Source organism: Pleurodeles waltl, chromosome 3_1 (genome assembly GCF_031143425.1).
Source record: "Pleurodeles waltl isolate 20211129_DDA chromosome 3_1, aPleWal1.hap1.20221129, whole genome shotgun sequence".
NCBI classification, from domain to species: Eukaryota; Metazoa; Chordata; class Amphibia; order Caudata; family Salamandridae; genus Pleurodeles; species Pleurodeles waltl.
The window spans coordinates 483,137,218-483,160,170 of NC_090440.1; the positions used below are offsets into that span (position 1 = coordinate 483,137,218).

Sequence of the window (22,953 nt, forward strand, 5' to 3'; positions counted from 1 at the left end):
AGTTCTTTCTCATGGGAATCTCCATTGAACTCATAAGCAACCCTGCCTCCTCCCCGACAGAAGAGATGATATATGTATACCTCTATACTGCTAATTTGCTCCTCAAAAAGAAATGAGTAAACTGTGACCTACAGAGCATAATGAAACACTGGAGTTTATGAGGCCTTTAAAGGGGCAGTATCCTATTAACATTGCTCAGTGCTGCAGCCTAAGCAGTCTAGATTGCTATGCATTACTCCTCATCTTACTTTAAAAAGAAGTAAAATGCACTTGTGAAGGTTTTTAAAAGGTACCTTTTTGTTTTGCTTAAGTGCTTTTTAAAAATCTTTTATTTAGTTCCACGGGTTTTTAAAATACAACTTCAGTGGAGTGTATTAAGAATTTGTGAGCACACCAAAGTAATTCTATTGCTTCATTTGCGATTATCACGAGTCTTTGTGGCAGCAATTATATGGGTCTGCAGTTTAAGGTGTGCTGGTGCGGATCCCTCTAGTAGAAATCTGTGAAATCTGTGGAGAGAAGGAACTTTGGGCATCTGATATGTGGGCTGTTGTAAGATCATGCGTTGTCCCTATGTCCTTTTTCTGTGTTGGAGCTGTCGGTCTCCGGAGTCCGGACATTCCATCTAGGCCTGAGCTTTGGAGGATGGGGGTCTATTAGTGGGTCTTCCCTTGTATTGCTTTCCGCACCTCATATAGATTCAAATCAGAGCCCATGTCGCCCATGTGTGTGGTGTCGTATAACAATGCTGTGATTTTTTTCATTTGCACAGACTGACCACACCTTGCACCACTGAATATGGAGTTGATGGGGGGGGTGAGGGCTGTTTCCAAAATTGCACCATTGTGAGGCGTGCTGCCAGTAATAGGTGGATGAGAAGTTTACCTGTTGGGGTAGTTAATGAGTAGATGGAGTTGCTTGACCCTTTTTTTCCAGAAAAACTGTAAGTAATTCAATATTGATTGACAGTATAGCCTGTTTTAAGGAAGTAACATTTAACATGTCTCACATGTTTCAAGGCTTTTCCAAAGTAAGGCCAAGTAGATGTGACTTTGAAAGAACTCCTCCAGGGTCCCAAAATGAGGGCGGTATAGGAAGCTGGCATTTTATATGGTATACCAAAATGAGGTATACCGTGCAAAGAGTCCAGTGGTTCCTTTGTAATAGGACAGGAGCTTGCTCAAGCAATCCTAAGGTGCTCTCTTAGGGCATCTTACTGGGTAGTGTGGTCAATCAGAGTCATGCACAGTCAATAAATGATACACACAACTCAATAAGGATAACTATGCAAATTTATAAAAATAACACTTATCTTTATAGAATATAAAATTTCCTAGCTTTCATAACTGAAATTTTCAATTCTATTAAGGACACGGAGGTGAGGATTATGCTTTCATTCTTTGCATCATCGCAGTAGCAGTCATGTAAGATCATCCGTACCAACTACAACTTCCATGAGCATCAGAGATAGAGTTCAGCAAAGCAAAACAACCAATTAGAATGCCCCAGGTCTACAATAGGTCCTTGTCATCATAGTCCCTTCCTCTATCTCGAACATCGAGCAGACAGAAGATAACTGCTATTTCTGCTTGCCCAGATCATTTCCTGTGAAAGAAGAGGAAACCGTAAGAATGAGTCATCCTTAAAAAGTGAACCATCATGTGGATTGAAAGACCATGGCAAAAGCAACACATAGATGACTAGGATGAGCAACATTACTGGCTCCAACTTAAGGAATACAATCATAAAGTATTTACTTACATGTGGTAAGAAACATCCTCTGATTGGTGCAGTTATAGTCAATCCATGACCCCAGGAGGGATAATCCTTGCCTCTGTGTCCTTAATAGAATTGAAACTTTGTTATGAGAGCTAGGACATTTTATATTCTTTGTCAGGACTGGAGGTGAGGATTGTGCTAGTTCAAAGCTTTTCCACCACCTCAGGATGCCATAGAATGAAGCAGTTTAAAGTAAACGCTCATGAAGACAGAGTTGGAAGACCAATCTGCTGCATTTGTGATATCTTCCAATTGAGTACCCAAGGAGAAAGCCTTGGAGGACATAGCCCCTCTAGTGTAATGAGCACCAAACTCTCGAGTATTAATGCCAGCTTCTTTCATGGCCCAATTCACACACCTGGGTATAGTAGGAGAAAATATAGTTTTGTGAGGCTTCACAAGGGTAATAAGAAGCTGCTGTTCATCAGGGGGATGGAATTCCTCAGTCATGAATTTATAGGATTTTAAGCATTTCACCACACATTATTTCGGGGAATCTGGAACAGTCGGGCACTGGATTATTTTAGAATCAGTTTTCGTCCTCCTAGAAATGTAAAAGGTCACTCCTTCTGGAGTAAAAACCTGGCCAGTGAAGTGCAATGCCCTGACGTCGGACACTCTTCGACTAGAGATTGGCATAAGAAAAATGCTAGTCTGGCCAACAATTGTTCTTGGAAAGGTATCTATTGTTTGGCCAGGAGGGAAAAAGGTTAAGCTGTACGTTCACATCCAAAGGGCCGCATAACAGGGAACAGGGGGAGTAGAAAAACGGAACCCCCCCGATAGCTTTTAACTGTGCTACCTGATCATGCCTTGAAGAGGAGGTCCGCAGACTGTAACAAAATGCCCGAGATGTGCCAGCGCCCCCAATTAGCCACCACGCCATGAGGCTCAGTGAACCCTCCATGACTAGATGTTGGGGATTCCTGGACAGATCCCCGAGGAGATGTGTAAAAAGGAGTAGACGTATTGGAGAATTCCGGGAAAGTTCCATCAGAACTAGAGCCCACACTTTAGACCGCCAAAGAGGGGTGACCACTACAATCTCCACACGTTAGCAACGCACCTGGATTGACAATCTCATGATCATCGAGAAGGGGGGAAAGGGGTACCCTTTCTCCTTCTCCCACCACTGCTGGAATGCATCCGTAGCTTGGGCTGAGGGGTCTGGCCTCATGCTGGAGTACTTGTCCAGTTGATTATCCAGATGGTATGCAGGGAGGTCTATCGAGAAGAGGTCGTATCGAAAACATAGCATCTGAAAGACTGCAGAAACAAGTTTCCAGAGACTGATACCCCTCAGATAACGGGATTCCCAGCCCTCCACTAGATTGTCTAAGCACCGGAGGTGCTCCGCCATGACCGAAACTCGCTTCTCCAGGCATTACTCCCAAAAACTCTTGGCCAGATCTGATAGCTGTTTGGAACTCGTCCTCCTGAGGTGGTTGATGTAACGGACTGCTGCCACGTTGTCCATCTTGCATTGAACCCACTCTTTCAGCCAGCAGCTCCAAGCAATTGATGTGAAGGGAACTCTCTTGTTCTGACCATTTTCCGCCTGTGGATAACTCCCCACACCATGCACACCAGCCTTTTCCGCTGGCATCTGATTCTGAAATGAGGTTTGGTTGGGATCCGGAAATGGGGCGACCGTTCCAGGCCTCAGTTTTGCCTTGTTCAAAAGAGGAATGCATTGAGAATATGTGAGATCCTTCCGTAGATGGGATAGCTTTAGACGTTGAAGGGCGCAATAATGCAATGGGCCAGGAAAAATGGCCTGGACTGAGCATGAGAGAAGATCGACCAGTTGGGTGATCTGTCGAAGAGAAGTTGCCTGTTTGGATAGGATGCGGGTCAGCTCATGTTGTATCTTGTACACCTTCCTGGAGGGGAGACTGAGGGTGGCATGAACTGAGTCAACAACAAATCCCAAGTGTAGTAAGCTGGGTTCTGGTTGTATTATCCCCCCTACACATGTTAGTATGTTTTGGACTGTAGTGCACTGGGATCCTGCTAACCAGCACGCCAGTGCCAGTGCTTTGTCCCCTAAATTTAGTTGGTTGTTACTTTTCAGACCCACAATTGGCATACTGGTGCACCCCTGTAGGTTCCTAGTATATGCTACCCAGGGCATTGGTGCACCAGGGGTCCCCTATGGACTGCAACATGTATTATGCCACCCATAGGAGCTCGTCCAAACTATGAATGCAGACCTGCCATTGCAGCCTGCGTGAAAGGGTGCATGCCCCCTTTTCACTGTCAAACCTGAACACTACACTTAGGCATTATAAGTCACCCCTTCGGTAAGCCCTTCACCCCAAGGGCAGGGTGCATGTCTTTAAATGTGATGGTACCCCTACTTGACCAGGGTATCCCCACAGACCCAAGGCCAATTCCTGGACTCTGTGAGGGCAAGCCATCTTAAGGTATGTAGTGGACACTGGTCTACATGAGTGGTCCAACTACATAATGGCTACCCCAAACCAAGGCATGTTTGGTATCAAACATGTTGGAATCATGCAACTACACTGATTTTAGTGTTAGTTGCATGATACCATACACTCCGGGGATTTCCTAGGGGACCCCCCAGGTCCGCCTGTGCAGCCTTAATGGGTCCAGCTGGAAACCCGTGCTGCTACTGACCCCAGACACTGTTCTGCCCTCCTGCTGATGAACCAGACTCAGGCCGGAGGAGCAGAACAAAGAATTTCCTGGAAGGGAGAAGTGTGACCACCTCTCCCTGTATATTAGGTGTCTAAGGGCTGGGTTGGGGGGCCTCTGAGTACCACCTGACTGCTTTGAAGGGCACATTTGGTGGAACTTTGTTTCCCCAGATCCTGCAAGAATTCTGCAATATCCAAGGCTGTGCATCCTTCAGGGTCACAAGGACTCTGTTTGCACCAGGAAGCACGAAGGAATCTCCCTTGGAGTGAAGGAGTCACTCCTCTGCTTCCGCAGCCACCTCCAGACAATGTTGGCCGGTTGGTGGGGTCTGCTGTCTCTGGACATCCAAAGATTCTGCTTCACAAGTGGTGAGTCTGTGGCCTCCTCTGGGTCCTCCTTGTCTTCTGTCCAAGTTGGGGGACTGTAGGCCCTTGCTCCTGCCATTGGACTGGCACCCCTGTAAACCGCTACTGTTGCACTTGCCAAGGCTTGTTGACTCTTTCTCTGGGAGATATTCAGGCTCCAAGAAGCCCCAGCACGCTGCAAACTGAAGATTAGCTCCTGTCCTACAACTCCTGCGATGTGGGACTTCTGTTTTGCTGGACTGGTAAGGCCTTCTTTTGACTTCCTGTGTTCGGCGCCTGTGGGTCACTTGTGGGGGCTCCATCGACTTCTCTTGGCCTTCCTGTGTGCTGAGGGCCAGCCCTGATTCCCCCTCCTGGGTATAGTCTCCTGGACTTTGCAGGTCCTCAAATACTTCTGCAACTCCCATTTACACTTGCCGGTGCTTGTTTGTGACCTGCCTGGTCACTGACCCTTCTGCAATCCAGCGGCCGTCGTTGGACAGCTCATAGGCAACTCGTGGGATCTTCAGTAGCTCCTGGACCCCACACCTGGACTTTTTCTTCCACCAACTTGCAGGAACCTCATCTTCAGGAGGGTGGACATTGCCACCTGTACCACTTGGGCACCTCCTTGGGTGCTGGACTTTGTCCCCTTCCTTTGCAGGCCCTCCATGTCTAGAATCCGTCCCTGGGTTCCAGCAGCCTGGTCCACGGGTGGTTGCAGCAGCTGGGCAATCCGAGGCATCCACAGTCTTCAGAGAGATTCCCTTCTCCCCTCTGCATCTGGGTCCCTGGTGTAGGTACCCCTATCTTCTGGGTATCCTGATGTAGGTACTCTTGTCTTCTGGGTATCCTGGGGTATAGGCACTCTCCATTCATCCTCTTGCCTGCTGGTTTCCTCCGGCTCCAATGGGAAGGGCCCTGAATTACACAAACTCCAACCACTACTCTCTGTGTTAGCTTTTGGGACAACTGGGTGGGTAACTGACTTACTCCTAGTTCCTGGGAACACTTACTGTACTTACCTCTGGTGTTCCGAACTGCCCCCAGCCCCTAGCTAACCACCACACTTACATTGGCTGGAGTCTCACTTTCACCTTCCACTTATTTAGTATATAATTTGGCCCTCCCCTAGGGCCCTGTATATTTCTATGCTTTTCTAATGGTTTTTTATGTGTATAATTGCATGTAATATCTCCAACGAGAGATACAGCAGTGTTGGTTTAGTAGTAGTGCTATAAATAAAGTATCCTATATTTTTGCAACACTGGTGTGGTTCTTTCTTGTGACTAAGTTATTATCTGACTACTGTGGTATTGCAATTGCTTTACATTCCTCCTGGATAAGCTTTAGCTGCTCTCCTCAGCTTCCCCTAGAGAGCTTCTGCTATTAGGACATCTAATCACTATCACTAAGAGTTGCCTGGACTCAGTATAGTGTGCCACACCATAAATGTACACCATAAACTGAGCCAGCCTCCTACACCACGAACATGAGGGACTACGTTGGGGATAGTACTGACTTCTGCTTGTTTATAAGAGAACCTAAGGACTGGAGGAGGGAGACAGTCCCTTGAAGGTGGAACCTCAGGGTTTGTTGGTCTTGATTCATAAAGATGAGATGGTCCAGGGAGACAAACAGACGGAGGCCCCTGGCCTTGAGGAGTTCCACCACTGAGTTTGGTGAGCCACCACAGGACTGAAGACAGCCTGAAGAAGAGAGTTGTGAACTGGTAGGTGCCATTGAAATTGGAGGAAGCGGTAATGAGAGGGAAAATAGGGACCATAAGATAGGTGTCCGTATACCACCCATTTGTTGAACTGTTTGAGATTGATGACTGGGCGTTTCCCGTCATCATGTCTGTCTACCACAAACAAGTTGCTGAGGAAGCTGTGGGGGTGAGGCGATGTGCAGAAGTCGACCCCTTTGGACAGCAGCTCTCGAACCTCGGTGTCAACCAAAGAGGATTCCTCTTCATAACATCGAAGCAGGGGAGGAGCCCTGCATTGGGACGGGCAGCAGTAGAATTCTATCTACCCCCACAATGTCTTCCCCAACAAAAGCATCTGAAGTCAGGGATAGCCTCTTGTGAATGAACTGCACCAGCCTGCCCCCCAGTCGCACATTCAAAAAAGCGATCACACTCACCGTGAGAGACTACTTGCTGATGTCCTCCTCGGGGCCCACCCCTTAAACCTTGGTGTCTGGGGTACCCGCTGGTCTGGTAGAAGCCTCCAAACCTGGATTGATCCTGGTACTGCTACATCTAGGGGCTGAGCCTCGGAAGGAGGCCTTTTGTTGCCGTGGCCAGCCGCACACCCCCTGCCACGGCCGGCCTCCGTGAAAACCAGAGAAGTAAAAATCTTTTTGATTGAGGACTGGGCATTGTCCAAAGAGTTAAATGTGGCGACAAACTTGCTCACTGAAAAGGCCACCCTGTGCCACCAGGCCTATCTTGGAGGTTGCCAAGCCCCCCAGTTTAGGGTCTGTTTTAATTAAAAGTGGCCTTTTTCGTTCTGTGGAGATGGTGCAGTTGTCATTGCTGAGGAACATTATAGCCCTTTATGCCCATCCCAAGAGGATTTCAGGGGACGGGGGAAATCAGAGAACCAGATGTTCGTTGCATCTTCCGCTATATCCAGGATTTTGGTTAATGGACCTACCATGTCCAATAATTTGTCCTGGAAGGAGCACCAGGATCGGTCGATTCCTTTTTTTTTTTTTTTTTTTTTTTTTTTTTTTAGTGCCACAAATATATTTTCGCAAGAAAGGTTTCTATCTGTGGATCAATGTGTGGGGTGAGTGCAACCTTGTCAGCCAAGAAGGGCGGGGACACTCGGCTCTGAAGCTGTTACGGATTTCCTTATCAAGAGGCTTTCTTAACCGTTCAGCCAACTTGTCAGCAGGGCCCCAATCAGAAGAGCATAGGTGGAGGAGTTGATCTGTTTCCAACATATCTGATTCAATTTTACAAATTATACACAAATGTATATCAAACATTGAACCATAGTAGCTCACATATGTGTTTTAGCCTAAAGTAAGGCTGAAATGTCCAAATTACAGTGAACTTTCATTTTAAAAAGGAGCTAATTGCATAGAAATGCATCACTATAAAAGGTGAGCATAGGAAATCTTTCACAAAACTTTTTAAAAGGAAAGGGAATATGAGACATTGTTAGCCAAGCATAGTAGAGAAAAACTAGTGCTGTTCCTTAAAGAACCTCACAGTACACCCTTTATCCCATCATGCCTCACAGGTGACGTTTAGGTCAGTTCATTTTTTCAGCTTCTGGAAACATGATCCTGGGGTACTGAGCACTGCCTTCTTTGGCAACAAATCTTTTGGAAATCCTCCTAAGCTTGTATTTAGAGTTTTCACTCTAGATCGCTTGACTTCTTCGGCAGTGGTTCTTAGCCTTTTGACTTCTGTGGACCCCCTCTTTATCATTACTGGCACCTGGGGACCCCCTCTAAATCATTATTGGAATCCAAGCCCCCCCCCACTATTGAGTCATTACTGGAAGCCGGGGACCAGCCTAAACTGGACAATGTATGTCTCAAAATGAGACCATTGCAGGAAGAATTGCAAGTTCAGGGGAATCAATCGCAAGGTTCGTTCGAGGATCGCATTCTTGTTACGCCAAAGATGGTAAAGGCATTGGACTGGTGGGACCACCAGTCTCATCTTTCTCAAGGCCTCACGTAGATTCCATTAGTCCCACAGTTTATAATTACGATGGACGATTCTATGGAAGGATGGGGAGGTCATCTCCAAGATCTGCAAATCCAGGGGAAATGGTCAAGCCATAAAAGGCTGATGCATATCAACAGCCTAGAACTCAAAGTCATCTTTCTCACGTTGCAGGCATTCCTCCCGAGGATAAAAGGGTCTCAAGTGCTGATGCGGACAGACAACACAACCAGCATGTATTATATAAACAAGCAGGGGAGGCACAAGGTCTTTAACACTCTCACAGGAAGCTCAGGTACTATGGGACTGGCTCACAAAACAAAACATCTCTCCGAAGGCCGACCATGGTCCAGGAGTGCGCACCACGCTGGTGAATGCACTCAGCAGGATCAACAGCGATGGTCACAAATGGGAACTGAATCACGCCCAACTAGACAAAATATTTGCAACATGGGGAGGCCAACTCTAGATCTCTTTGCAACGAACTGCAATACCAAATGCCAATTTTACGCGGTCTTGGGGGAATGCCCTTTTGATGCGATGGTCTGGGATCTATGCGGATGCTTTTCCCCCATCCCATTGATTCCCAAAGACATCGCCAAGATGAAGAAGGAGTCTTGTCCCTAATACTAATTACTCCCAGTTGGTCCAGACAGTACTGGTATATGGAGCTTCTTCTAATGTCAGAAACCACACCGATGCGTCTTCCTCCAAACTCCACTTCTACTTTCAATGCGTCAAGGGGAGATACTAAATCCAGATCCGACGTCACTTGACTTGCATGCCTGGCTCCGGAATTCCATGAGTTCCAGCATCTCAGGATCACCCCATAATGTAGAAAAATAATTTCTAAAGTGATTGCAGAGAGCACAAACAAAACGTATCAACTCAAATGGAAACGGTTCTGTTATTGATGTCAGCCACACAACTTACACCCTTATGAGGCCTCTCTGGAGCAAATATTACCTTATCTGTTAATGCTGGCAAAATCGGGGCTTGTGCATTCCTCAGTGAAAGTGCATTTAACAGCAGTCTCAACATACAGACTTTCTTCAAACACTGCCTCACTTTGTTCATCACGTCTAATTAAACAATTGATGAGAGGTTTATTCAGGCTCTTTCCTCCAGTAATGTTGCCTCCTCCTGAATGGCATCTTAACGCTGTACTCTCACAATTAATGAAATCCCTGTTTGAACCCATACATAAGGCAGACCTCAAGTTCCTTACATAGAAGATAGCTTTCCTTCTAGCAATCACTTCAACCAGAAGAGTCAGTGAAATCCAAGCTTTCACTACACAAAACCCCTTTCTGCGTTTTACTGAGGATTTCGTCATTATCAAAACAAATCCAAAATTCATTCCTAAATTTCCTTCTCAATTTCTTCTCAATCAACCAGTTATTTTCCCAATCCAACATCACCAGCTTAAAAATCCCTCCACACATTGGATGTGAAGAGATGTCTTAAATTCAATCTTCAACAAACTAAAACTTTTCGGAAATCTGATCAATTCTTCTTCTCCTACAGACCTGGGCGTCTGGGTTCTACAGTGACAAAGTCAACGATAGCAAGGTGGCTTTCGGCAACTATTCAGTTCTGCCATTCTGCAGCATGAAAACCTCTACAAAGACGGTCTAGAGCACATTCGTCAAGGGCAGTTTCTACCTCTGCGGCTCTATTTGCTGGGGTTCCGCTAGATCAAATATGCCGTGCTACTACTTGGTAGAGTACACACTCCTTCACAAAGCACCACTGCCCTCAGGCCACCCACAGGACAGATACAGCCGTTGGCCAAGCAGTTCTATGACACCTGTTGCAGTAAGGTGACCCTCTATGGTAATGTAGAATTTAGTTTTCTTTACTGGTGATTATATCTATTATTCTTGTATCTTTCTTATTTCTGTTCAAAGTTAAACATCTCTACATACAGTATGGTGCTACTTTGACTGTTATGTATAATTGATTATATGTAATAAAAATTAAAAAAAAGAAACCAAAATAATTTCATTCCCACCATCCACTTCAATTTTATTATACTGCTTGTTATTTGGATTCAAGTAGGTGAATCTATGAAAGATCCAATACTGGAAAAGAAACTAGTTACTAGTTAGAGTCACATGCGACCCACCCTCCTCCCCTTAGAGGCTCCTTTTTACTGACTCAGGTAACATAGTTCACTCTCATGCTGAAAATCTGAGGAAGGGAGCGTCTCTTGGGAGGTTTGTCGCCTGATTGGTCATGGTTCAAGTTTGGTCTATATTAAAAAATGATATGGACAGACTAGCAAATTTAGGCCTATTTCCATTGTGGGCTCTATGGTTATTATTATATACTGCTTTATAGGATACCGTGGGACTCCCACTTCGGGGAAGATTCAAGCATGTGAATCTATGAAAGATCCAATACTGGATAACCGCAGTTACAGGTAAGTAACTAATTTCTTTGGCACTATTTCTTGACAGAACAAATATGTCACACACTTGAAAAACTCTTGTTAAACCTGGTGACTCCAGTGGTAAACACAGGCTTCACTCTCACCCTTGCAAGGAATTACATTTCTTACTGCCTTTATCGAAAGCATGCTGCAAAGTATGTTAAGTACTGTCATACTTTTTCTTCCAAAATGTTGAAAAACATAGAGTGCAGATTATTATTATTGCTCCAAAATGTAAGGGCTGACGAAAATCACTATTAAAGGGATGAACTTGAAAGAAAAGAATCATCCCTCAAGAAGATCCACAGAAGAAGTGGACCTCCTGAAAGAGATACCTCTGAAGAGCCTACCAAGAAGGTACACAGAGGATATAAAAAAGCACAATGAAAAATAAAGTCTTGCCTCAGACATTGTGGAATTTCCCAGGAAAAAAGAGTTGCCATCATTAGAGCCTGTATGTCCCAGTTCTAAGCCTTCCACACCTTCAATTGAAGTACCATCAACAGTTGAAATTAAAACATCATTAACAGATCACTTGCTAATGAGACCCAAATCATTGATGAAACCGTTGTCTACGATAATAATACTGTCACTATTGTGACTTGAATTGTTGCTATGGATTCCCTCCTTAGTTACCAGGTCCCAGAGGAGATATGTTGTGACTTGAATTGTTACTATGCATTCTCAGCCAGCGTGAGCGTGATTTGTTGGAATGCTGATGTATGCCTCTTGGAAATGAATGTCAGTTGTTGGGATTGGGCTGAGCAGCAAGGATGCTGCTCCTGGTGGTACTGCTGCTATTTACCATCTTTCTCATGTTACCTGTAACCAAGATATCCTCAACAATAAACCTTCTTCAAATAACCTGCATTACTGGCTACCGGAATACTTGCGTACTAGTGCTCATCTTCTATCACAACAGCCCCCTTAGTCAAAGACTTCAATGAAGACAGCATCTTCATCAATATCATCAACACTGTTGACAAGAACTGCCTGTCGACTACAGTCACGGCGATGACATTGTCAAGAGTGCCAACCACCTTTTTCAAACATAAGAAATTATCGCTTATCTGTCGATGGATACATCAGGAGCCTTATCGGACCCTTGTCGACTAAAAATTGTCCTAGAGGTAGCAGGAATTGCATCCATTCCGCTCACATCTTTACTGAGTAATATCATGGAGGTGGAGGTTTTTCCATTTGATTGAAAAAAAATACTCCATTCTCCCCTTTCTCAAAAAACACTCTCTTAATCCAGGTGAGGAACAAAACTATAGCCCCGTCTCGCGTCTCCCTATGCCAGCAAAGATCCTCAAGAGGCATTTTAAATGAGCACACTCAGATCAAAATGGGATTTTGGATGGAGGCAAGTTTGGCTTTAGAAAGGGCCACAGTACTGAATCTGAATTGGTAGTGGCCACTGAGGAAATTCACCACATCCTGGGCAACAGAGGGAAGTCTGCGCTGATCCTTTTAGACCTATCGACAGCCTTTAACAAGGTGAGTCATGTGGTCCTGAAGGAACGCCTTGTTGAGGTTGGGATCAGCGGTTCCACCTACGATCTCTGCTCATTCATCATGCACAGAAGCAGTCGGTCATGTTTGGGTAATTCACTTGTTTCTTGTCTTTACCCTGCGGCGTCTTGCAAGGGTCATCACTGAGCCCCATGCTCTTCAATATTTATGTGGCTCCCCTAGCCAATCTGATCGGGACATTCAGCTTCTCAACCATCTCTTATGCAAATGACACACAGACTGTAGTGTCAGTCACAAGTAACGTTGAAGAGTTAGCATATCGTTTTAATAATTGCATGAGTTCAATAGTTAGCTGAATTCTGAGAAAATGGAGGTGCTCTTCTTTGGGAAGGACACTTCTTTCTGGAACACAGCATGGCCATAACCGCTGGGCTCTTTCCTTATACCTGTGCCCAAAGTAAGGAATCTGGGGGTAATCTTTGATTCACAACTTTCTCTAACAAATCAGATCAACAAACGTACTTCATCTTGCTTTTTGTTGTTAAGAAGCCTTAAGAAAATGTTACCTTTCATACCGTTTTAGTTACAGAGGGTAGTCATAGTCTCTCTAGTCTTGTGAAGGGTTGACTATTGTAGCGCCCTTTATTTGGGCATCCAACAAGGCCCCTTAAATAAATTACAGAGGCTACAAAATGTGGCAGCTAGGCTTCTCAAGAACATTCTGAAATTCCACTCAGTCTCCAAAGCATTGGAGTAGCTTCATTGGCTCCCAGTAAGAAAGAGAGTGGCTTTTAAGGCACTGTTTTTAGTGCATAAAGCTCTCCAAAACACTGGCCCAAAATACTTAAAGAATACATTTGTATGGTATGCTCTAAACAAGAAGTCTGCCTTGTGAAACAGCTAAAAAGGATATTGTCCCCAAAATACAAAAAAAGTTTTGGGGGTTGAGAGGCGTTTTCTCTACTCTTCTACCTACTTTGGAGTCAGCTGCCTAGACAACTTAGAAGTCAGTCACATTTGAGCATTTTCAGGAAACATCTTAAAACCTGGCTCTATCCCATCTATCTGTAGTTTACTTCACCCACTCTTAACCACAGTACATCCTTACAGACATTAGTGCCAAGGCGCCTTTGGGCATTTGTTGCGCTCTACAAATCTATTAATATCAGTAACATGCATGTTCCCAAGTTGCTCTCCTTGCACACGCACATGCACATTGCACACATTCCTGAATTTAGCATCTACAAAACCAGTGCAACGTTGAAAGAAGATAAAATGCAGACCTCTAGGGCCTTTCGTTATCTACTCCAGATTTTTTGATATTTTTAGGGGAAAAAACAGTACTCTCTGATGGTCTTTTCAGAGAGAAATTACTGCGCTGCCTCTGGCTCCTCCTCCTCCTCTGCTCCACCGGAAAAGAAAGCATAAGATTACTGCAGTATGGGAAATGTCTGCACATCTTTAGCAATGAGATTGATAGCTGCTAGATCTGCTGACTTGTTGGACCATTAGAAGAGAGGTCTTTAGATCTATTCATTAAATGTTTGAACACAGACGACTACCTAAAATATCATGTTCCTCTTTCACATCACCAAGCTCATTGGGGAAATGCCTATGGTTTTAAAGGACCCTCACAAAATTTGGAGTATGGTTAATTTTCTGTCTTCCCTATAAAAAGGAAGAGAGTAACTAAGGGTTCCACCTGCCTGCATGCTCCTAGGGGACATTGACCTTGAAAAACTGATGTACGTACTTATGTTACAAAATTATACCAACTAGAAGAGGGCCTTACACTTGCATGTAAAGAAATCACAACAAATATTTGTGATGTGTGACTTTTATAGACGTGGAGGAAATACATTTCTGCAAGCATGTCTTCTTCTTTTTTTCAATATAGTCCTAAGAAAGTTGAAAAAAAAGTAGTATAAGGGGCCCCTAGAGGCTATTTTAAACTGTATTATAAGATCATAACAACAAAAAACAGTAAGTGCTTCCCTCCCTTGTTATGGCTTTTGGTTGAGCACATCCGGGACTATTAGATGACTGGATGAGGACCTGATAAAGCATGCTTCACAAATTCTGTGAGTGAGGGCCTTTTCAAACCATAGGCATTTGCCCAATGAGCTCGATGATGTGAGTGAGGAACATTATATATTAGAGGGTTGTTCTTGTTGCTTGTGGTTCAATTACTGTGTGAAGAAGACAAGACGACTGTCTTCCACAGACACTTCCCTCTTCCTCTTTTTTGAGTACATTCCAAATTTCAGCCACTGTGCTAGAAAGAACACATTTTGTAAAATGCCCTCTGAATCACGATACTATGGCTTACACCAAATTCAGAGGTGTACCAATAACCAGTTTTCATAAACTCTGTATCTTTTTTTTTTTTTTTTAAAGGTTTCCTTCATACACCTTTTGCATTCATTAGTCTTTCTTTAATAAATGAATTGCTGAACAATCAGTACACAATCAAAAATCAATATACATTGCAGGTGCTCAGTTGTTGGCTCTGAGAATCACATGTGTTTGGACAACTAACAAATACTATACATCCCTGTGACCAAAAAGGTCTGACTGCCATAAAGACGTTACTTTTGTAATCTGGCCACTGGGTCAAAAAAATAACAGATGAAACCTTTGTAACCAATTACTATGTTTTCGTATTCATTTTCTTACTTTTTTATTTCAATGAGTAGGTTCTATGGGAGGACTATGACCAATCTACACAGATGGTCTCTTGCTAAATTTGGAATTATATCTAGTTTTCTGAAATGTATTGCTTTCCGGTTTCACACCTGTTTCCAAAACAAAACTGCAAGGAGTTTCAAACAACAAAAATAGGACAAATGGACTACTAGCTAGTAAAATGCAAAAATGTGGTTAAAAATAGTTTTCTTTTCCAACTCTGCTTGTTCCTGAGAGCTGGGAGGATAGTCGCCCTACCACAACAAACATTTTATTGATGTCACTTTTAGGGAAAACAGTACGCTATCTTGCACAACACTTTTTTCGTCGTATAAAAAAAAACCCAAATTTTACTATATTTTGGTAGACTCCACAGACCCTGGTTACCTTTATAATCCCCAATAAGTGGGGGAAAAAAGAGGCAGATTTGGCCTGGAAACCTTCTGTGGACCAAAAATTATGAAGGTTTAAGTGCAAAGCGCCCCTAACATCAAATCAAGTCTTCATTTTAATTGTAGTATTTTTGTTTTTTAAAAGAAAAAAAGAAAAAGCAGAGGTGTTTGCAGTTAGATGTATACTGAATTCCTTTTGGCTGATTTGCTGTTTTTTTAAACCCCTAAAAATGTTAAACTTTGTATTTTTTCTTGAGAATTTTTTTATTTAAAATGTGTTCCAGAGACCCTGCACCTTCACAGAGATATTCTACTGTTTCAGATAGAATACACATGACACTTTTAAAAGACCATAATTTTTTCTATTATAGAGCCTTCCAGCTGTCGTCCTATAACAAATCGGCCCATTCTGCAGGAAGTGCTTGAGAAATTTGTATCCCAACAATTTCAAGCCTTTCTGGAAGACCATCATAACCTCTCTTCTGTGCCGTCTGGCATCAGGATCTGTAATTAGACCATAATTGTGCTGCCAGACTTTTGTTATGACCCTTAGGCTTTATACAATAGGTAGCAGCTTCTCTGTTGTGCTGCTTGACAGCCTTCAATGATGTGGATCATCAGATTTTACTGCAATAGTTGACCACTGTGTTGAAGTCTTCAGATGAATCTTCTGTAGGGAAACTTTCATTCCTTCATGGACAATCGCCACCAATAGGTTAAACTGTACTAGTAGAATACTGGGATGCTGCATTGTGATCACCACTCACCATTTCCCACAGTACTCGTTACTAATAACCTGCATCTCCTCTTTGATATACAATCCTATGCTAATGACATCCAAGTGTACAGTACATTTTCTAGCCACCGGGACACAGGTTGTGAGTTGGGATAACAGTTAGGAAACAGTCAGATGTCATTCAGCTCCTTAAATAATTATACCAAAGTAAAGTTAATACTCTTTATGGAGAATAAAAAATAGCGAGAGCCTTCCTATTACCCTTAGCACCCCACTCCAAAAACAATTCTGTCTTAACTTGTCTGTGGTAGATACCATAATAAATCTGGGTTTCTTGTTTGTGCCACACTTTCCCAACAGGTGAAGATCGTAGCAATTTTTTTTTTTCGCCAGATTAAAAAAAAGTAAACCAATTTTAGCTTGATATTTGTGTGTTAATTTTGGGTGCCTTGCTTAACTCGCCACTGAAGTACTCTAATGGTTTATATGCAGGACTCCCAACCCCTTTGATTAATCAACTACAAAGAACTCAAAACGCAGCTGTCCGAGCCATGACCAGTCTCCAATGTCGACTATGTCTGCACTGCATGCAGGAGTCTGTAGTGACTACCAGTGGAATCTCAGATTCCTATCCCCGTCAAACCTTTCATCCAAATCAATGCCTTATATCCCTCTGAGATTTCCAGAGTCAAAATAAGAGACTCGTCACAATATCCAAATTACTCTTCTATGAAGTGACAAATCATTTTCAGTAGAAGCACCTATGGCATGAGTTGAATAATTAAACCATCATTTAATATGCATTTTTGCTATTCCCATATGTGTTTCTCTTTTAGTATTTTAGAATATTTTGACTGTGTGCATAGATATGAATAATATAGATAATGATAGACCTGTTTCAGAATTTCTCTTGGCAGCAGAAGTACATTGCCAGTTAACTGCTACTATAAAGTGGTTGATTTTGATACTCATTGTAGCTACCATAGATATAGTTACGTGCTTTCTGATAAAGTGCAGGCTGGCTATATTGGAACACAGTGTGCCTTATATATTTATGATATTGTCTGCTTGTAGATGGATCTTAACAAGGAATTACAAAGCTCTTTCGAAAGGGACAAGGGGAAGCACGTCTGGTTTCCTTAATATTGTGATGGAGTTGAAAAAATGCTGTAACCACTGCTTCCTGACAAAAGCTCCTGAAGATGCTGAAAAAGAGAAGGAAACTAGGTTGGAATCTCTACAGGTGAGTTTGGTCAAATTTTTAGAGAAAGGAGAATTGCAGGCAAGGCATACATAAAATAAGCTTTATTCACAATGGCTAAAGGAGGAAGCTTTGTAGAATTTATAGTTTATAATTCTGGTAAATAAGAACTTTTTATATTTTGATTAATGTAATGGTGTAGTTAATTTTATGAATAGTTAAGATCACTTCAACAGGACTTAAAACATAATCTAGCATTTTATTGACCGTGTGAATGATTCAAGCGTTCGGAGTCACTCTTTTTTTAGATCATTCTTTGACTACTGAATATATTTATAGTTGTTGGTTTGTTGCTTAGCTTCTTTTGGGATGCTGAAAATAAGACATTAATTTAGGGTCATAGTAATTTTGTAGACATGTAACTTTAACCACCCAATGTATTCACACTTTTATTTAGTCCCTCATCAAGAGCAGTGGTAAGCTGATTCTGTTGGACAAGCTACTTACAAGGCTACACGAGAGAGGAAACCGTGTTTTAATCTTCTCCCAGATGGTACGCATGTTGGACATCCTTGCTGACTACCTGTCTATCAGACGCTACCCATTTCAGGTAGGGGTCAGTATTGTTAAAATTTTGTATGCAGTGCTGACCAGAGGAGAAAGTAGATTTGTTGTTAAAATTCAAGTATACAAAGATTCCTCTTGCCCTGTAAGGCCGTTTACTTCGGTACTTGCGCAGTTTAAGGTTGCTGGCTCCATAACATAGTTTCTTAACCTGTGTGGGCAAGATTGTTTGCCATTGGTGTAGAATTGGCATAGTACCTTTAAACGTTTTATTTGATAGCTAAAGAAGGTTATTTAAGCGTTGACTCTCAAAAAGTAATGAGAATAGCTAATCAAGGCATAGTGGAGGAAGTGGAGGGGCCTGGAGGCTCTGAACCAGTGCCACACGCCACTGGTTATCTTCTATGACCTGTCAGTTCTTTACTTAATAAAAAAGCACCTATTTTATGAGGTAAATAAACAAGGTACTCCAAAAAAAAGCACGCTATGTTAATAGGCACTTTGAACAGCAAATGACTTTATTGTGCCCTCGCACTAATTGTTGGATTTACATTGAACCTGTTCACCAGTGTTATCCTACAGGGGATGCATGCTTTGGTCTGCCTTGAGTGTTGTAGTCCTTTGGAAAAATATGGGGAATGCTTGACAAGATATAGTTAAGGGTACTGATACTCAAATTCTACTTCAAAGTAGCTAAATTGACATCTAATAAAAGTTTAAAAAAACAAATGCTGAGAAACAAGTCAGTGTTTGATTAGAGCCACTGTTCTTTCTACTGGAGTTCTGAGGCCAGTTAAGGGTCCAGCTGGACTAACTATTTAGCAGGGACAGTTGGAAAAATAGTGTGCCTGTTGCCATTTGGGTTACGATACTCTAGTATAAACTCTACTCATTTTGGCTATTGGAAATAACATCCTTGCTTATCTGTCTGAGAAACTGTCTACCTCTTGTTGTTTGAATCTCACCAGGAGCTAGGACATTGCCAAATTGGAACTAAAGTACCTTTTCCATGTACACTGCCAGGACCTGCAACACCCTACTTGAGTTCACAACTGCTCATGCTCTCGTGCAGTTTAGAAAGAAAGGGAAAGCTCACATCTTCTTAGTACGCTTCCACCACACTGAATTGGAACCTACACTTTTACTGCATCATCATAAACAATCATCAGTCGCAACTCTGGGATGCTCGACTGCTGCTTTGCGGCTTCCCAGCTAGGTTTACCTTGCATACATACCACATACATACATACATTTAAAGTCAGGATGGCACCAATAGCCAGTGCTTTAGATGAAGTAAAGGGTGACCATGACTTCTGAATCATAAGGTTTAGAACTGTAGTGAAACAGGGCTAGACTGTCAATAACCTCTTCCAGCCAATGGAACCAGAACTCATGCCAGGGAATGATGACAGACTTTTTTCTGGTGATTGTGGATCTGCAAAGGATTCTGATACAGGTAGTCTAGGAACACTAGGAGTCTTGAATGAAACCTGCCCAATCTTCTAGACTCTTGTTTTGGAGAGAAGGATAAAAGTGTGTGAATGTGCAGAATATGATTACAGAGATGGACACCACCAGCCCAGCACTATGGAGACCTCCATCTATTGCAGAATGCACACCTGCAGTCCAGAGGATAACTGGCACTCACAGGAAAAACTCCCACATACATGCTGTGTATTTTCAAAGTTGTTGAAAACATGGCAAAGACTGATCCATTATAGGTTAGAGGTGGTACACAGTCTCCCTACATCCGTATAGGTAAAAAAAAAAACTTTTCCTAACTAAAAAGACATCATACAGCCATTTTCTGCATCGCCTGTCATGATATGGTGGTAGCCACTGTTAAAAGGTAGCCTCACTTGCACGAATATTGATAAAAGTAGAAAACAAATAGAGCACCTCTAGTTTGCTTGCATGATTGTCAAGTTCACTGGGAAAAATATATAAGGCAGGGCTATCTTGAAATAGATTACGGCAGCTGTTCTTAACCTTTAGTTTCTGGTCCCCTGGGGGTTTGCAGTGTCTGCTTAGGGGCCCGCGACCATTTTTAAATGCTCTGTAAATGTGGATGAACTTGAAATTGAAGGCTAAAAGTTAAGTTGGCATCCTTAGCTTGATATGTGGGAAAAGCTCAAGTGCAGTAAACAGTAGTATGGACAGTTTGTGGCTTCAGTTAAAGCACTAGAATCCTCCAACAAAATAAGTGCATGCTTTAGGAACAAAAATGTGCATTCTAGCATAGTACTTTGTCTCTTAGAGATAAATCCAACATTTGAAACACTCCACGATTCCCATTATAATAGTGTTTTATTAAATGTTTTTGTGTTGTGTTAAAATAAATATTTTGTAATTTATGTATCTGTTTGATTATATGATTGTTTCTGCAGTTTTGTGATTTTTTTTTTTTTATGGTTCAAATCATAGAAATTGATTATGCAGGGTTCCCGGCTTCCAATAGTCATTGAGTGAAGCTGCACAAAAGTCAAAAGGTTAAGAACCACCATACTAGGGCAGAACAGCTTCGCATAGCCATGTGGAGAACTTCATCTTAACAAGCAACAATTTAGTAACTACACCATACTATTTAACTTTGAGAGTTTGATCTCCAAGGGGTACACCTGACCTGAAAACCCAGGTTCTATCAGTTCTCAGGGTAATTTCACATCCCTTACAGTTTCTATATGCCACCCCAGAATTGAGAAAACAAGTTTTAACCTCTTTTCCAATTTAAGCATTTCCATTGGACATGTCTGGAGGAAATAAAGTAGTTTGTATTGCATTGTTTTCACTTATAAAGCACTTCATACCTTTTTCCAGGTACCAATGTGAAGTAGGAGTCTAATAGCAGGCTACTCCACAGGTACTGCTTAGTTGGAAGAATGTTTAATTGCTATGTGGCCTCTGTGGGAAGTCGTTGCTTTTATCCTGATATCGCCGCATTAAACTTAGCGATGTGAAGAAAATTGCAGAATAGAATGCATGCACTTTCTATTAATTTTATTTTTTATCCAGTTAAAAAGATGGGGGTTGAGAAGTTGATCTATTTGTGAAATATTTTGTGTCTGTGCATCTCTAGTGGGTTGCACTTCTCGTGTGTAGCTTGTCATATGCATTGATTGCAGTGAAGCATACTGAGCGATAATCATGCCAGTGGTCCTGTTTACCATCCTTCCTTGGGTAAGGTCCCTGACTTGGAGTATAAATTTGACTATATAGTTGAATCTTAATTTCCTAAGAGCCCAGATGACTTTAGGAGTTTTTATATAATATAACTACTCAGAAGGACAGACTGTGCAGCTAATTAATTATTAAAAAATGTTATTTTTAATGCAGTGATTTATAATTATTCGGATATTTCTTTCAGGCATGTGTAGTCAGAACTTTCAACAGGTTGTTATTGTATTCATTCTCCGATTTGTTGATTTTTAGCGCTTGGATGGTTCGATAAAAGGAGAAATCCGAAAACAGGCACTTGATCATTTCAATGCTGAAGGCTCAGAGGTACCTTTTTTATTTTCACTTTAGCACTGTTAGTTTAAAATGTATAACATGTTGTTTTCTTAAAATTGTAGGCATGATTTTCAGTTAGTAATAATTTAGGTTCAAATTTGTTTATTTAAAAACTTCACCAGATGTATACACTTCTCTACAATCACTGGCTGGCATAGGGTTAAGCTTTTAAATTTAGTTGTTTTAAACAATTAAGTTGCATTAGAAAGATATTTTTTAGCCTATGACCTAGGGAACAATTAAATAGAAACAAGGATATAAACAAACTCTGTATTCAAAACCTGCACCACCGCTGACACCAATTATTTTTAAAATAGTTGGGTGATCTTCTCTGTTACCTAGCCTGCAGTGGCTAGCGTCTGCAAAGAAGTTTCCTTATGGGGAGGTATTATTTGCAATTGTAGGAAGCTGGCTCTTTAAATGGCATACCAAAATGAGACATACCGTGCAGAGTCTAGTGGTTCCCTTATAAGTGGACAGGTGCTTGCTCTAGCAATCCCAAGGTGCTCTCTTAGGGGGTACTGTGTTCGAGCAGCCCTATAGAGAGGAGTGCTGGACATTTTCTGCATACACTCATACAATAATCAAACACAAGACCCAATAAGGAAATCCACGCCAATTTATGAAAATATCACTTATCTTTATATACGTTTAGGCACCAAGATCATCACTATCAGGTAAACTGTAATGTTATCCTATGGAGGAAAGGCATATACTGCATGCAGGTACTTTACAGTGACCTACAGGATCAATCTTCCAGACTTATGGTGAGTATGGGGCAGGATCCAAGGCAGCGGCAACAGGTTACCTCAGGAGGTACTTGGGCGCCCGGTTGCAGAAGTGCTTCTCTTCATTGGGTGCCCTTTTCCTACGGGAAAAAGAACATATACTGCATTTGGGAACTTAGCAACAACTTATAGGACTGTTCTTCTGCAGTTACCGTAAATATAGGGCAAGATCCACAGCAGCACCAACGGGTCACTTTGGGAGGCACTGGGGCGTCCGGGTGCAGAGGTGCTTTTCACCATTAGGAGGCATCTCAGTTTTCGGGGGTTCCTGCAGGATGTGGGGCAGCAGCTCCACTACTCCACAGGAGTTTCTGGGTCTTGGTTGGAGGCTGACAGTCTTCCCAGGCTTTTGGAGGCACAGGAAGTTGTAGGACAAGTCGTCTTTGGTGCCCGATCTGCATACCATAGGTGCGGGCTCTTTAAAGCTCCCTGCCTTGGAATGCTAATTTGCAGGTCAGCCTGTTGGAAGGGGTGTGGAACACCTTTCCCAGAGTAGGCTTTGTTCCTGACCGCCCAAGAGTTGAGGCTGTCTCCCCGGGGGGTCAGAAACGTGGCTGTTGGTGGCAGGCTGGTTAAAACCAGTCAGCCAGCATACTAGTAGGTTTTTCAGAGGTTACCTCTAAGATACCCTCTCGGTGCATGCATTAATAAATCCATCACTGGATTCATTGAGGGTTTATTAATATGAG

The 22,953-nt window shown here is 42.5% G+C and overlaps 1 protein-coding gene across 2 annotated transcripts in view; it reads left to right on the top strand.

The window, feature by feature from the left end:
- CHD2 (chromodomain helicase DNA binding protein 2) overlaps nucleotides 1-22,953 on the top strand; it is a 1,519,436-nt gene that overhangs the window by 697,141 nt on the left and 799,342 nt on the right. For both annotated transcript variants that reach the window (XM_069222751.1, XM_069222752.1), the window contains 3 exons: nucleotides 17,276-17,444; nucleotides 17,860-18,012; nucleotides 21,396-21,467. In XM_069222751.1, coding sequence (XP_069078852.1) covers nucleotides 17,276-17,444; nucleotides 17,860-18,012; nucleotides 21,396-21,467 — 394 coding nt within the window. The remainder of the gene's footprint in view (nucleotides 1-17,275; nucleotides 17,445-17,859; nucleotides 18,013-21,395; nucleotides 21,468-22,953) is intronic.